This window comes from Ranitomeya variabilis, chromosome 3, assembly GCF_051348905.1.
Source record: "Ranitomeya variabilis isolate aRanVar5 chromosome 3, aRanVar5.hap1, whole genome shotgun sequence".
NCBI classification, from domain to species: Eukaryota; Metazoa; Chordata; class Amphibia; order Anura; family Dendrobatidae; genus Ranitomeya; species Ranitomeya variabilis.
The window spans coordinates 172,924,203-172,941,056 of record NC_135234.1 but is presented as its reverse complement, the minus strand read 5'-3'; the positions used below and the strand labels follow the sequence as shown (position 1 = coordinate 172,941,056).

The following is a 16,854-nucleotide window of genomic DNA, read 5'->3' as shown; positions in this document are numbered from 1 at the left end:
CCCCCTTCACCTCCCAATGTGTCTGTAATGTCAGGTTTGTCTCACCCTTCCAGTGCGTGTCAAGCCTCTCATGTGTCAAGCCCCATCCCCGAACTTCCAGACCCTTCTAGTTTGATTGCCCCTTCTCCTGCCACCTCTGCGTCGTCCACGGTTAGCCAGGCCTCAGTTCTTCACACCCCCCGTTTACATCACTCTACCCCAAGCCGGCGCAGTAAAAAATAATTTTTTAAATTGTTAACAAAATTAAAAAAAGTTTGATTTGCCATTATATTTGGTTTATTGTGTCTTCTGCCGCCGGCTACACACATTGTGCGCCATGAAACTTCGCCACACACTAACTTTTTGGGCCACATCATATCTCCAGTAGTTAAAAACAAAAAGGCTGCAGCTTTGTGTGTCTTTAGTATACAGATATGAGGTGGCCCAAAAAATATTACATGTATCTCCATAATCTCTTTTTGTCTGTGCCTAGTGTGGCAGTCTGAAGAGAAAATGGTGGAAATACAGTGCAGACCTCTACTGAACAGGTCAAAAAAACGCCGCGTTTGTACGCGTTTATATGCGTTTTTTTCCACCACTTGCGGATGTGTTTTAAACGCTGCGGATTTAAACGCAAATGTGAAACTAGCCTAAGAATAGCCATCTCTACATATAACAAACAAATGAAGTAGCACTCTGTAATGCAATGCATGTAACATGAAATAGATGAAATTTGAATTGCATTACAGCTGTAGATAATAAGAAAAAAATGGACTTGCTTAGCAAATAATTTGGCCACTACATGCGTGCTCGGTAGGCAGTGACAAAGCCATCTCTGGTTGCTGGCAACCTATCTAATGTGAATGCTCTCCTAGGCTGAAGTCTACTTTTATGGGTAGGTAGGTCCCCGCGCTCTGTGGGGCCCACCCGGAACTATATCTCTGTAAACTGTATCAGCGTACGCCAAAACAGTTAAACTCTGCAGTAGAACAGGTGGACATGATCTCCCTGCACTGGCACATGGCTGCTGTGGGGTCTGTGAGCCGGGTGGGAAGGGGGGCCCAGCACAGGGTTCCTTCCTGTCAGCACAAGTCCAACTGTATCGCCTGGATTCAGATACAGTTGAAAGCAATGATGAGTGAGGGAGCAATCCCCCTCTGTGTCTGAATTTACTGAGAGCCCGGAGCAGCAGGGGAACAAGGAGGAGAGGTGAGTATTGTATACATATATATATATATATATATATATTTATGGGGAGCTCATTATAATGTATGGAGGTCTATGGGGAGTGCATTACATTATATGGAGTCCTATGGAAAGTGCAAAATACTATATAGAGGCCTATGGGGAGTGTATTATACTGTACGGAGGCCTATGAGGAGTGCATCAAACTATATAGAGGCCTATGGGGAGTGTATTATACTATATAGAGGCGAATGGGGAGGGCATTATACTGTATAGAGGCCTATGGGGAGTGCATTATACTACATGGAGACCTATGGGGAGTGCATTATACTGTATGGAGCTTATGGGGAGTGCATTATACTATAGGGAAGCCTATGGGAAGTGCATTATACTATATAGAGGCCTATGGGGAGTGCATTATACTATATGGAGGCCTGTGGGGAGTAAATTATACTGTATGGAGGCCTAAGGGGAGTGCATTATTCTGTATTGAGTCATATGGGGAGTGCATTATACTATATAGAGGCCTATGAGGAGTGCATTATACTGTATGGAGGCCTATGGGGAGTGTATTATACTGTATGGAGGCTTATTGGGAGTGTATTATACTGTATGGCGGCCTATGCGGAGTATATTATACTATATGGAGGAATATAGATAGTGCATTATACTATACAAAGGCCCTTGGGAGTGTATTATTCTGTATGGAGGCCTATGGGGAGTGCATTATACTATGTAGAGGCCTATAGTGAATGCATTATGCTGTATTGAAGCCTATGGGGAGTGCATTGTACTATATAGAGACCTATGGGGAGTGTATTATTCTCTATGGTGGCCTATGGGGAGTGCATTATTCTACATAGAGGCTATTTAGGGGGCCATCAAACAATTTGGGAGCTAATGTGGGGCCTTTGTACAGTGTTGGGACCATAAATGGTCTGGACCAGATGGAAAAGACAGGAAAAGTGAACGATTCCATGAGAAAGTTACAATCACAATCTATAACTTTGCTGTAATCTCTTATATATTCTGCAGCACATGTATCTACTACTATATGGCGGCAATATCAGTGTTGGTCTTTGTATCAATTTTTTTTTGATCATCTGCTGAGGTTCTCTTACATCCACTATTAGGGTGCACCAATGTAGTTGTAATCAGGCTTAGGCGGTCACTCAGAAGTTTTTCTCCCCCACTGAACCAAGACCATAGCTATGCTTCTGGTGATGCCACTCTGTACTCTTCTATGGGAGCAGTGGTGTAATGTGTGACCCCACTCTGTCCACTATATTACTACTTCCATATAAGTAGATAGAATAGGGTCACACATTACACCACTGCTTCCTTAGAAATGTGTAACCCTGCTCTTTTCACTTTTATCGGGGGTGTAATAAGATAGATAGATAAATAAATAAATAAATAGAATAGATGTCCTGTAGATATATGTCAATAGCTCTTTACATAATAAACTTGCACCCTTTAGTACCTTTCATGTGGCTCTAAAGGGTATATAGCCTTGCTTACCCTAATAAAGGAAAAAACAATGTAGGGTCCCCTCTATTATTGGTAGCCAGCCAAGGTAAAGTAGATAGCTGGGGGCTTATCTGGAAGGACCCTAGAAATTGTTACAACTCTGTTGTCAGGTGTCCCAGGACCAGGGGTTCCTTCTCTGTCCCTAACGCTAGGGGTCCCCTAGATCGCCCTGTTTCCAGGATTTCTTCTGATGGTGAAGAAGCCATGGCCACATACCTTGCCTTAGCTCCTGAATTCGCCCTAAGTCTGTACTCTCCCCCACCCAAGGAAGAGGGGAGTAGTAGTGTACCGTAATACACCAATCAGACTAACAAGGTAATACGAACAGAGGTAAAGAAGGAAACCAATAATACAAATATACACACATAAACAACAGAGGTAAACACTGGGGAGTGGAGGATTGGGATAAACCAAAAGTAGGAGAAGAAAGGGAATTATCAGACACTCAAAACCTAGCAACAGTCACATATAAATCCACCAAATGCTAGTGCAGCGCCCCAGAGTCCTGGTCGTTGCAGTACTGATGCTCCGCTGCTAAGGGGGGCTATGGTACGTCTGATGGCACTGAAGGAGTTCACCTGTCCTGACCAGGTATCACAGACACCAATACACTTCACAGTCTGGCCTCCAGGGGGAGCTAAGGGTACTAGGTATTAGGCCACTCCTCACAATCTGGTAAAACTGGGGGTTAGATAGGAAGTTAGAGAGAAGCTGACTGGGTTGGAGCCAGGCAACATCCTGTGGCAGAGGGTGTTGCAGGGGAAGATTCAGGGGGGTCCCTGTCAAGGGTGGGATCCTGACAGAGGCCTAGCGAACAGAAAGAACGTTACGGGACCGCGCCTGCACTTCATTGCGGCGGTACCCCAAGAAAGGACAAGAAGCGAGGTTTATTGTGCTGAGTGAGAAATGAGATCAACGCAACAAGGAGAAACACCAGTAGGAGTCGTGCTGTAAGACGAGGCAACATCCTACTGAGGCGCGTAGCCGGTGGCCGGAACGCCGAGGAAGTATTGAGCTCCAGGCCTTACTTCAAACCTACGGCAGGACAGTCAGTTATAGGCGGGCTGTCTCACTCAAATCACCTAAGAAGACATAGGGGGCAACAGTTGGAGAGGGGCGACACTAGGGTCCTGGAAGACCTCCGAGCCTACCCGTCACATGGGTGCGTCCTAGCCATATCATCTGGGGGGATGAAGAAGAACATCAAAATCGAGTTGTGAAGGAACTTCAGAAACAGACACAACAGTTGTGGGGACTATCCCGTAAGCACAGCAGGTGAGGACCACAACACACAAGCGCTAGAAGGTAGGCACAGATTTCCACCTGCAAAGGGAACTCTGGAGGTGCCATCGGACCGGCCGGACTTGCGCAGCCCGGTTAACCGTATTCCGGACTGAGGATCCTGAAGCCTTCAGTAAAGAGGTAAAGAGACTGCAACCTGGTGTCCTCGTTATTTACTGCGACCTGCACCACACCATAACATCATCACCATCCCCACCTTTCATTGGGCGCCCCACAGCAGGGTCACGGACCGGGTCTAGCCACCGTGACAACCCCAGAACAGAGACTCAGAGGCCCGGTACCGGGTACCCCTCGGCCCTGCAGCAGTGGGGGCGCTACACTTTCTCCAATAATAACCACCAAAAACTTCCAGCCATGCAGCATAAGCCAACTCTGACAATGAGTGCTAGCCATAGTCCAGAATATATAGGAGATGGGAGTAGCTAACAGTGCACAGCTGACAGCCTTAAAGGGAATCGGTCTCCTAATTTTGGGCCTATAAACTGCGGCCACCGCCATCAGGGGCTTATCTACAGCATTCTGTAATGCTGTAGATAAGCCCCCGATGTAACCTGAAAGATAAGAAAGACAAGTTAGATTATACTCACCCAGGTGCAGTCCGGTCCGATGAGCGTCGCAGGTCCACATCATACGATGTCGTCCTCTTCTTTGCTTCCTGTCGCGGCTCCTGTGCAAGCGTACGTTATCTGCTCTGTTGAGGCGGGCCTCTCTGACCTTTACCGGCACCTGCGCACTTCAGTACTTTGCTCTGCCCTCAACAGGGCAGATAAAGTACGCCTGCAAAGGAGCCGCGACAGGAAGCAAAGAAGAGGACGGCATCATATGAAGATGGGAGGCACCAGACTGCACCGGGACCTCCACTGGGTGAGTATAATCTAACTTATTTTTCTTATCTTTCAGGTTACATCGAGGGCTTATCTACAGCATTACAGAATGCTGTAGATAAGCCCCTGATGGCGGTGGCCGCAGTTTATAGGCGGCCCAAAATTAGGTGACAGATTCCCTTTAATGCAGGAATGCTTCAAGGAGCTATTAACTGAGCAGATTAACTGAGCAGATTAACCTCTGAGCTGCTAAAGGAAACTTACACCATTTAATATTAAGATGAAGTGCTTCTAATCAGTGTAGGAGTAGGAGAAATCAAACGCTGCAGTCTTCTGGCTCCTCTCTGTCGCGGTAAACCTGTGACAGTTATTGGGCCCTTCCCAGTCTAAAAATAGTAGCCCACAGCTGCCCCAGAATCACATTTGATGCAACAATTATGGTGGTGGCAATCGTTGTAATGGTAGTTGGGGTTGATGAGAGCTGACATTTGCCAAAAATCCCAGATGACATCAAGCCCTGGGGTTAGTAATGGAGACGTGTCTATCAGACACCCCCATTACTAGCCCAATAGTGAAAGAACAACACACAGGCAGAAAATAAATTTTAGTTAAAAAAAACACTCCCTGACATGTTCCTTGGTTCACAATTTATTTTTGAAAAAACAAACAGACAAAAAAACATGCAGGTGTGCCGTAGTTTACAAATGGAAACCTGAAAAAAATAAATAGAGAAATAAAGACTAGACACTGTCTCTTGTTCTCCAATTTATTAAAAACCAAAAAGTTCCCACCCAGGTCAGACGTAGTCCATGGCATTATCACAACAATCCCCGAATCCGAAGTCCAAAGGCTATGGAGCCTTGTTCACAGAACCAAGCACTATAGGCTGTAGCAGCAGTCACTCCAGGTCCCACTGCACTCTGCGAGACCAGGTGGCTCTGAACAGAGGTAACGTCAGTAAGTGCACCACTCTTTAGAGTCTGAGTTCTCTGTATAATAGCCCCATATAGTTCCTTACATATTGGTCCACAGTATAATGGCCCCATATAGTGCCCCACTATATAATGGCCCTATATAGTGCCCCATAGTATAATGGCCATGTATAGTTGTAAGAGAACAGAGCACAGAGGATAAAATGCTGCAATGCTGTGCGGCTTCAAAGCCTGAACAAAACCCTGCAGAAGTTACAGTGGGGACTGAATTAGCCAGTGCTCTGGGTCAGCTGACTGATATGAAGCCAACCTTCGATACAAAAGGCCAGCCCGCCAAAAGGAGGGAAAATTTGGCACCAAGGGAAGAGACATTTGCTCCTGCTGCAGCTCCAGATGCCGAGACAGTTGGTAGCAGCCGTGTGTACCAGCAAAGCCCAGACTCAGATGATGGAGGTCAAGAATCGAAGACCAGAGCTATGCCAGTCAAGGTCTAGACTCTACCCATCGACGGTCAAGCACTGAAGACCCGATCAACGCCGGTCAAAGCTTCTGACCCAGATGCCGCCAGCCAATAGCCGAGGACCAGCCCCTATTGATACCGACCAAGGAGACATTCATCTGCGTCAAGTTCCAAAGACGCCCCGAGGACATCCAGCCAGAGACCCGAGCCTGGGCTGATGTTTGGATGCAACATGTGAGACAGGCTCTCACTTTCAGCAGAGACTTACTGTATCGGGCATGGTCAGAGGGAGGACAACAGGCCAGATGGGGCCTGGCTGACACTAGAGCGACACAGAGGGAGCTGATAGACTTTGTCAGGACAAAATGCGGTTAGAGAGACTGAGCAGCAGCCCTTGTTATTGCTGGATAGTCACAGAAGCACCTTAGTGACTTTTACCGCCAATACAGCACTTGTCACATCCATGCCAAACAGAAGTTGACCCACAAACAGGGCTGCATTTAGAGTTTATGCTGCCCTAGGCGCTTTTCGGGCTGCCTCCCCCATTGGTGAGCATGACTAATGCAGACACTGTCAGCAGTAACTTAGGCTACTTTCACATCTGCGATTTTTGCCATTTGCGGCAGATCCGGCAGTTTTTCCGCATCTGCCGTGCAAAGGATCACTTATGGCAACACTGCGTTCGGCCTCATTCATTCCTTTCTGCTATAAGGACATGTGTGTCACTTGCGGTTTTGCAGCGATCCAGCAAATGCGGTGCTTGCAGCAATGAGAAAAAAAAGCTGCTAGCAGTGTTTTTTTTGTCTCATCGTAAGTGCAAAACAGCAAGTGCCGCACATGTCCGCAAGTCCCATAGGGAATGAATGAGGCCGAATCTATGTATATGCCCATGTAGCTCTTTCAAAGACAATTCCAGCAATATTTTTACATGTTCAGTCCATTCATCTGAAATCGATTTGCATAGATATGGAAATGAGGGAGTAGATCTGTTACTCCAGCTCTATACCCGCTCAGTGCCACCTCTTCCTGATCGACTTACAGCTTTTTTTTCCAGAAACAGAGCATAGAGGCTGTCAGTGAAGCAAAAGAAGGTGGCACTCTGTGGGAAATAGAGCTGGAGTGATAGAGGGTAAAGATCCACCATAGTCATTAGGCATTATTTATATATCAATTGAAATGCTGAATTCTGAATCAGGGAGAAAGGGACTGACCATATAAAGGTATTTATGGAATTTGTCTTTGAAAGAGCTACATGCACATATAAAAGGTTTGGAGGGGTGAAATCCTGCAGACAGACTGCCTTTAAATAAATATACTGTCACTGTCCCCGTGTTTGTATGGCTAAGTAATGAAGAGAAAATGAGTGGCAGCCATAGCTCTCACTTCCAGTTAATGTCCCATGAACGCGAGAGTTGACACTGGTGGAACAGAGCCAACACAAGGGGTCAGCCTTCACAGAACTGCGGTGACAGTGCAGGCAGGGCTGCCACTAGGAATTTTGGGGCCCTATACTGGCAAAATTTCCGGGCCCCCTTGAGACTCCACCCAGACTCCACCCCAGTTCCGCCTCCACACCCTCAAGCCTTCCACAGTCCCAACGCCCGCTCTTGGAAAAACTAATCTCCTGCACCACGTCCTCACCAATGTGATATTAATAGTTCTCAGCAGACAGCAGCTTTTGTTTTGGCCAAAATAATTTTTAAGCAGCCACCACAACAAGGTAGACTCTTTTGATCTGGCCCTACTCTATTCTAACCTAATAAACATTTATTAAAATATCCAATACTCTTTTTAGGTATATTTTTATTTATTTTTAAGGGAATGAGTCACATATATTTTTTAGAATGACCATTAATACCACATACAAGAGATAAATACCATCACACCATGACCAGACGACATATTACCACCACATAGTGATGGAATAATACCACATACAAGGAACAAATACCTCCATACCATGACCAGATCACATATTACCATCACACAGTGACCAAATAATACCACCTAGAGGAAGAAATACCACCACGCCATAACCAGATCACATACTACCACCACATAGAGACCAAATACTACAATACTGATCATTAATAGAAAAAAAACCCACGACACTAGTGTCATTATACACAGGAGCTCTGCATATAATGTCAGTGTATAGGTAATACAGTGATCACCAGTGACATTATACACAGGAGCTTTGTATATAGTGTCAGTGAACAGGTAATAGAGTGTATAGTGTCAGTGTACAGGTAACACACTGACTCACCTGTGACGTCTCTAGCTGAAGTCCTTCATCTTTGCTGTTCTTTTTCATGCAGCGCAGACCGCCATCATTTCTTCCAGCCAGGACTTGTCTTTGTCTCAACTTGCATTTGATTTGAGGCCTAGACAGATAAGCACCTTTGCCTGTTTTTCTGTGGTGTTTTTTCTTGAATAGTGGAGGTTTTTCCTCCTGTTGTGGTTTTTGCAGGACTTGTCTCTGCATTAAATAACACATAGATACCTAGAGCCCCTCTTCCAGAGCACATTCTCCACTTTTTTCTTTTCTTCTACACTACACATCTGAACACAGACGTGCACCCACCATTAATATATGACTAGTTATTATTAATCCACCAATACGCTCCCACCAACTATAAATAGCCATTTTCCCCACTTAATATATACATTAATTAGCCCCTGTACTCTTTCCCCCAATTCATTACCAGTCAGTGCATCCTCAATGGCCCCCACTATGTGCCTCCCGCTCCCCCAATTCATTATATTTTCATGCCCCTTCCAACCCAATTTATTGTCATGTCTTCTCTCTCTATCCCACCCCCACCCTCTATTCATTATCAACTGCTCTCCCCCCACATTCCATACATCATTTACTCCCACCACCCTCAAAATTCATCATTATTTGCTCTCCCCCTGGTCCTCATTTGCTCTCCCCATCACCCACCTTCAATTCAATTGCTGTCCGCCGTCCCTCACTTCATCATTTGCAGTCCCCCTCACATCATCATTTGCTGTCATCCTCCCCCTCACTTCATCATTTGCAGTCCCCCTTCCCCCCTCACTTCATCATTCGCAGTCCCCTTCCCTTCATCATTCACAGTCCCCCATTTTCCCTTCACTTCATAATGTGCAGTCCCCGTCCCCTCCCTCACATGATTTGCAGCCCCCCTCCATCATTTGCAGCCCCTCCATCATATGCAGACACCCTCTATCATTTGCAGCCATCCCCCCTCCATCATGTGCAGACCACCCTCCATCCATCATGTGCAGATCCCTTCCATCATGTGCAGACCTCCCTCCATCATGTGCAGAACCCCCTCCATCCATCATGTGCAGATCCCCTCCATCCATCATGTGCAGATCCCCCCTCCATCCATCATGTGCAGACCCCCTCCATCCATCATGTGCAGACCCCCGTCCATCCATCATGTGCAGACCCCCATCCATCATGTGCAGACCCCCCTCCATCATGTGAAGACCCCCTCCATCCATCATGTGCAGATCCTCCCTCCATCCATCATGTGCAGATCCCCCATCCATCATGTGCAGACCCCCTCCATCCATCATGTGCAGATCCCCCCTCCATCTATCATGTGCAGATCCCCCTCCATCATGTGTAGATCCCCCTCTATCCATCATGTGCAGACCCCCCTCCATCCATCATATGCCGATCCCCCCTCCATCCATCATGTGCAGATCCCCCTCCATCCATCATGTGCAGAACCCCCTTCCATCCATCATGTGTAGATCCCCCTCTATCATGTGCAGATCCCCCTCCATCCATCATGTGCAGACCCCCCTCCATCCATCATGTGCAGAGCCCCTCCATCTGTCATGTGCAGCCCCCTCCATCCATCATGTGCAGCCCCCCTCCATCATGTGTAGACCCCCCTCCATCCATCATGTGCAGCCCCCTCCATCCATCATGTGCAGATCCCCATAATGTCCAGACCAGACCAGAGGCAGAGATATATGACACCCCCACCCCACTCACTCTATCTGGGACTGGGTGCAAACATTGCCAGTGCTGCTGCTGCTGTCTGTGCTCCAGCCTCCAGGCAGAAAAGAGCCTGAGGAGTCTGAGGGAAGTGGTGAGTCACTGACAGGCAGCGCACGGGCAGGAGGAAGATCATGCTTACTTACTGTGCACTGCTCTGCCGCTGCGAGTCCCAGGCCAGGCCAGAAATGTGTGTTCCAGCCAGGTCAGGAGACAGGACGTCGCCATTCCACCTCATCCCCACCTCCGGTAAGTGGACTGTGTGTCATCAGGGAGTAGGGGGAGTCGGCACCAGCACCACATGTACTGACTGCGGCTCTGCCGCCCCCTGTCTTCAGGGATGCACTGCCGCCGCACTAAAAAACAAACAAAAAAAAATGCTTAGGTGCCACCCCCCGCATCTTCCCGCTATAGGCACGTGCCCTCAAGTGTCTAGTGGCAAATACGGCCCTGCCCATAAATCCTGAACTGCCATTGAAGTCAATTTCAGGTTGTGCATTAACTAATGTATCTCAGTATATATAATTGCTTCTGAATAGTATTATGAATGCTTTGTTCATGTGATTTACTTGCAATAATAACTACTTTACTATTATTAGGGAACGTACCATTTATGACGATCCTTTGTTTCCTGTGTTTTAGTCAGTTACTGTCAATTACTAAGCACAATTCCCTCAATATCTGTGGATGAATGCCATATGGCCTGTGGGATTTGTCAATGTTAAAATTCTTCTTGTGATAAACTAGTTGTGGCCAAAAGTATTGACACCCCTGCAATTCTGTCAGATAATACTCAATTTCTTCCTAAAAATGATTGCAATCACAAATTCTTTGGTATTGTTATCTTCATTTAATTTGTCTTAAAATAAGACTGAGAGGAGACTTAATAGCTGTCTCCAAATATCTCATGGGCTGTCACATTGTAGAAGGATCATCTTTATTCTCAATTGCACAAGGAAAGACTAGAAGCAATGGGATGAAACTGAATGGGAGGAGACACAGATTAGATATTAGAACCAGGAGGTCCTTTCCAATTCTATCATTCTATGATTCTATGAATCACGTTAGTCACAGAAGAATGAATTGTTTGAGTGTGGATGAGGCCTGTATCACAAAGAAGATATGCTACAAACAATTTGAAAGTGAGATGTCCCCTACTGTATAACTTTAGTAACAGAAGAATTTTTCTGTGGCCTCTGGATCAGGCCTAACACACTAGAGGCTACAAACAATTTGAAAGTCAGATGTCCCATACTGAATGACGTTAGTAACAGAAAAATTTTTTGGGAGCCTCTGGAACAGGCCTCTATAACACACTAGATGCTACAAACAATTTGAATGTCATATGTCCCCTACTGTATGATGTTTAGCAACAGATTTTTTTTTTTTTGTTATGTGTGTGAGTTCTACAGACAGCTTAATTTCAACCCAATAAAATTTCAAAGTGGGATACAGTGGGCTGTATAATAAAAATTGTATATTTTTTTTTTAATGTGCGTTATGTCCGCAGACAGTTTCATATCACCACAGTACTAAATGACAAGGTGGGATACAGCAGGCTGTTTCACATTTAGCTAGTGAAGAAAAAATATTTAGAATGCTATAATCATGCATGGAGCAGAATAGTAGCAGATCACAACACACTTGTTTGACATGTGCCCTACTGGCTTTGTCTGTGGTCCTCAGTAGTGAGTGCTGATTACTCGAATTTTCCGAGCATGCTCGGGTCATCCCCGAGTATCTTGGACGTGTTTGTAGATTATGTGTGTGTCTCCACAGTTGCATGATTTGCGGGAGCTAGACAGCCTGAATACATGTAGGGATTTCCTAAAAAACAGGCAATCCCTGCATATATCCAGTCTGTCAAGCAGCCACAAATCATGCAGCTATGGAGACACACACATAATCTACGAGCATGCCTAAGATACTAAGAGATCACCCAAGCATGCTTGGAAAACTCGAGTAACGAGCGCACTCACTCATCACTAGGCCTAAGTAATGGCAAAAAAATGCTGGAAGGCAATTTCACAGCCACACTGGACAGTGGCTAGCTAAACTATCTGACTGATAAACAATCGCCTTGCTAACTAGCTAAAATCTTGCTTCTAACAGTGGCAGCATTAGGAGCAGCCTCTCTGCGCTGTTACAATGTCAAAATGGCGCTAAAACAAGATGTCCACTCAATATGGAGAGGGAAGTGTGATTTCAGCAGCCAATGACACAAGCTGTTGTGTCAGGACATTGTGGATGTTTCCTACACACTGATTGACTAGCCTCAATGTGCACACATAACCTTAAAAAAAATGACTGTTTACAAAAACGCCACGCCTCTGAGCTCTGCAAGACACCTCCCCTCATTAAACATGTTCCAAACACTCATGATATACCACCATTATCGTTGCTAAAGTGCTGAAAATACTTTTATGGCAATGCAAAATTTTCCCCACACTTTTTACCGAATGTTACTGATTTTTTCTGATTTTATAAAATTTTGCTTGTGTTTCCGATCATGAATCCGAATGTGCCATATTGATGCCGAATTTATGTTTGGCGATCGATTGCTGAACAAATGTTCTCATCACTAGAAATGGCAACTAGACTGCTGATGCCAAATATTTATTTCCCAGTCTACTAAAAAATACACACTAGTCCAGAAAAAAAAAATGTGTGCCTAGAAATGTCAACTACACGGCTAATATCAATTATTTATTTCCCATACTACTAAAAAAAAACACACACTTGTCCAGAAAACTTATTTTTTGTGCCTAGGAATGATGACAAGATGGTTGATGCCATTTTTTTCACAGAGTACTAAAAAACACACACTAGTCAGTAAAAATTATTTTTGGGGTCTACAAATGGCAACGAGATAGGTGATGCCAATTGTTTAATTGTTATACTATTTCTACTCTGGAATAACTGATTTCATTTTATTGTTGTGTGACAATAATTTTTAGAAATGTGGAGACTCAAACTTGGGTCTCCATCTGGTAAGTTGCCTGTAGTAGAAGGTGTGTCCAAGGCCCGTTATACTATTTCTACTTTGGGGAAATTGATGTCCCTTTAGTGGTGTGTGACAATAATGTTTGGAAATGTGGAGACTCAAACTTGGGTCTCCATCTGGTTGTTTGCTTGTTGTGGAAGGGGTGTCAGTGGCCCATTATACTATTTCTACTCTGAGAAAATTGATGCCATTTTACTGTTGTGTGACAATAATTTTTGGAAATGTGGAGACTCAAACTTGGGTCTCCATCTGGTGGGTTGCCTGTGCCTGTAGTAGAAGGGGTGTCCAAGGTACATTATACTATTTCTACTCTGGGGAAATTGATGCCCCTTTAGTGGTGTGTTACAAAAATTTTTGGAAATGTGGAGACTCAACCTTGGGTTTCCATGTGGTGGTTTTCCCGTTGTGGAAGGGGTGTCAGAAGCCCATTAAACTATTTCTTCTCTGGGGAAATTGATGCCACTTTAGTGGGGTATGACAAAAAGTTTTGGAAATGTGGAGACTTGAAGTAGGGTCTACTTCATGTGTGTGTGGCATGTAGCAGCAGGGCTTCCACACCAGCAGGACTGCACTTACTTTCAGTCAACTACATGTGTTGCTATTCTTACATTTTTCTAAGAATAATAGTCTATGAAGCTGATGTTTGTGGCATCTGAATGTGGCTGGATCAGACCCTGATACCTCATGCATGGCACATGGCTGATTGCTGCTGTGCCATTCTGTAATTTCTACTGTGGGTCAATTGATCAGTCACTACCTATAACAATTGTTGTCTACCAAGCTGATGTTTGTGCCATCTGCGTTTGGCTAACCAAAAATCCAGTTTCTGCTGTTGCATGAGGTAGGTGGGCTCCCACCCAACAGGCTTACACTGGTCCTGCACTTACCTCATCTTCATGGAAAGTTCAAGTCAACGCTCTATAACCTGGGCCAGACCTCATGCATGGCACATTGCTGACTGCTGCTGTGCCATTATCAATTTTTTACTCTGGTTTATTTTGTCAGTAAACTACTTGGGTACTATCCTTAAATTTTTATAACATTTGTGGTTTACCAAGCTGATATTTGTGCCACCTGAGTGTGGAGGAGAAAAAAAATCCAGTTTCAGCTGTTGAATGATGTATCAGGGCTCCCAGCAAAGAAGGCTTACATTGTTCCCTCACTCACCTCGCCTTCATGGAAACTTCAATTCAAAGCTCTAAATGCTTGACCAGACCCTAATTCCTCATGCATGGTCCATGGCTGACTGCTGCTGTACCTTTATCAAAATTCTTCTGTGGGTCAGTTGATCAGTCAACTACATGTGTTACCATCCTTATATTTTTATAACATTTATGATCTACCAAACTGATATTTGTGCCACCTGAGTGTGGATGAGAAAAACTGCAGTTTCATCTGTTGCATGAGGTATCAGGGCTCCTAGCAAAGAAGGCTAACACCAGTTTTGCATCCACCTCATCTTCACTGAAACTTTAATTCAAAGTTCTAAATGCTGTCCCAGACCCTGATACCTCATGCATGGCACATGACTCACTGCTGCTGTGCCATTGTCAAATTTCTACTGTGGGTGAATTGATCAGTCAAACAACTGTGTTACTATCCTTAAAGTTTTATAATATTTGTGGTCTACCAAGCTGATATTTGTGCCACCTGACTGTGGCTGAGCAAAAATCCAGTTTCAGCTTTTGCATGAGGTATCAGGGCTCCCAGCAAAGAAGACTTACACCAGTCCCTCACCCACCTTGTCTTCATTGAAACTTCAAAGCTCTGAATGCTGGCCTAGACTCTGATACTTCATTCATGGCCTATGTCTGACTGCTGCTGTGCCTTTATCAATTTTTGACAGTGGGTCATTTTATGCCACTTTTCCTGGTGTCTTCCCCTATTTTTTGCAATGTTTGGCCTCTAAGTTGGGTCTCCTGTGTGTTGCCTGAATTTGGCAGGGCTCTCAGATCACTCATCCACCTGTTACTGATCAATGTTTAAGGTAGAACAGCTGGTCCAAGCCCTTTCCCGGGCTCTGTCCCATGAATCCATGCTGCATAATAATACTATTTGTACTCTGTGTCAATTGATGCTAGTTTTCCTGGTCAACATGGGAGAAAGGGGAAAAGGATTTTCACAGTGCTCACCAGAGTATCAGTGGACCACGGATGCCAGGTTCAATGTGGCTGGAGTCCACTTGTAAATGCAGGCAAAAAAGGAAAAACCAGCACCAGGTGATTTCCATTAAAAAAATCCAAGTTTTGTCTTTTATTTAATCCATTGTTTGTAAAAAGTTAGAAACATACATGTCATACAATGTCAAGGGGCAAACATCCCGCGTTTCGGACTTCATGTCCTTACTCATAGGCCTATGAGTAAGGACATAAAGTCCAAATCGCATCAGGCATGCAGGGGATGTTTGCCCCTTGACATTCTATGACATGTATGTTTCTAACTTTTTACAAACAATATAAACATACTGATCTCATAGCAGTAAGCTACGTATAGATCAAAAAAAGTGTAATATAAGAGATAATAAAAAGATTATTTATTTTATTCAAACAATAGAAAAACATACATACAAAAACCTTAAAATAAGGTGCCTCAAACCATAGAACACATGTATATAAGGAGATTAAACTGGAGCAGTCTGCGTTCATGCAGTACAATTGTATCCTGTATCAATCTTCAGGCATCAATACATGAATTATCCAATGTAATATTATGCTTATGCAAATAACAGGAAAAGTACATAAAAGAGATTTATAACTGCATTGATATCGCTCAGATCATAGAACATAACCTGATACGACAATGCATTTGCAGAAAAGCATAATCTACAATCATAAAGTTCACGTGCAACTGTGAGATCACAATAAAACCTTATAATAGTACATGCTGAAACTGCAATAGTGCTTATAATAGAACATATTTAGTACCACAATATAAATTCAGTACCCCGTGCCTAGTACATATTACCTGTGTCCGCGCTGTCTCCACACATGAAATGCCCTGTGGCAGGTTTAAACTCCCGACTAGTGTTGAGCATTCCGATACCGCAAGTATCGGGTATCGGCCGATACTTGCGGTATCGGAATTCCGATACCGGGATTCCGATACTTGCCGCGTATCGGATACCGGAATCGGAAGTTCCAAGATTCAAAATGCAGAAATTCAGCCAATGAGAATGATTCCAAGTGTGGGCACATCCTGTTTAGCATGGAGGGCATGAAACTACTGGCAAGGCTGTGATTGGCTGCTGAAATGATGTCATGATGCAGTTTAAAAGTCGCTGGCGCCATTTTGCGATCACTCTGCTGTGAATTCAGTTAGTGACAGGAGGCTGTTTGCTGACTGAGGGACAGTTTAGAGATAGCGATTTGCTTCTTTGTGCTTTCCAAAGGCTAATTTAGCAACCGCTGTGTTCACCTACTATTCACCTTGCTTTTGCCTTGTAGCGCTGTTTTCACAGCGATCTGCAAGGTCTGTGTGTGTGTGTGTGTGAGTGCAGCCCACTCTCTAGTCTGAGTGCAGCCACATAGGCCATCCATAGCTGGTTGTATTCAGTTCAGGGAGGGTGGTTCATTGCCTCATACTGTTCTTTTTTTTTTTTTTTTTTAAGTAGTGTAGTCTGCTGCTAATTTATTCAAAAAAAT

The 16,854-nt window shown here is 44.6% G+C and overlaps 1 protein-coding gene across 2 annotated transcripts in view; it reads right to left on the bottom strand.

Moving 5' to 3' along the window:
- Positions 1-16,854, bottom strand: part of TSHB (thyroid stimulating hormone subunit beta) — a 202,972-nt gene that overhangs the window by 123,300 nt on the left and 62,818 nt on the right. The window contains exon 1 of one of the 2 annotated variants that reach the window (XM_077294877.1): positions 10,356-10,485. The exons of the other annotated variant lie outside the window; for it this stretch is intronic. Coding sequence (XP_077150992.1) covers positions 10,356-10,447 — 92 coding nt within the window. The 5' untranslated portion in view covers positions 10,448-10,485. Of the gene's footprint in view, positions 1-10,355; positions 10,486-16,854 lie in introns of those variants that run through there. 2 annotated transcript variants of the gene reach the window in all.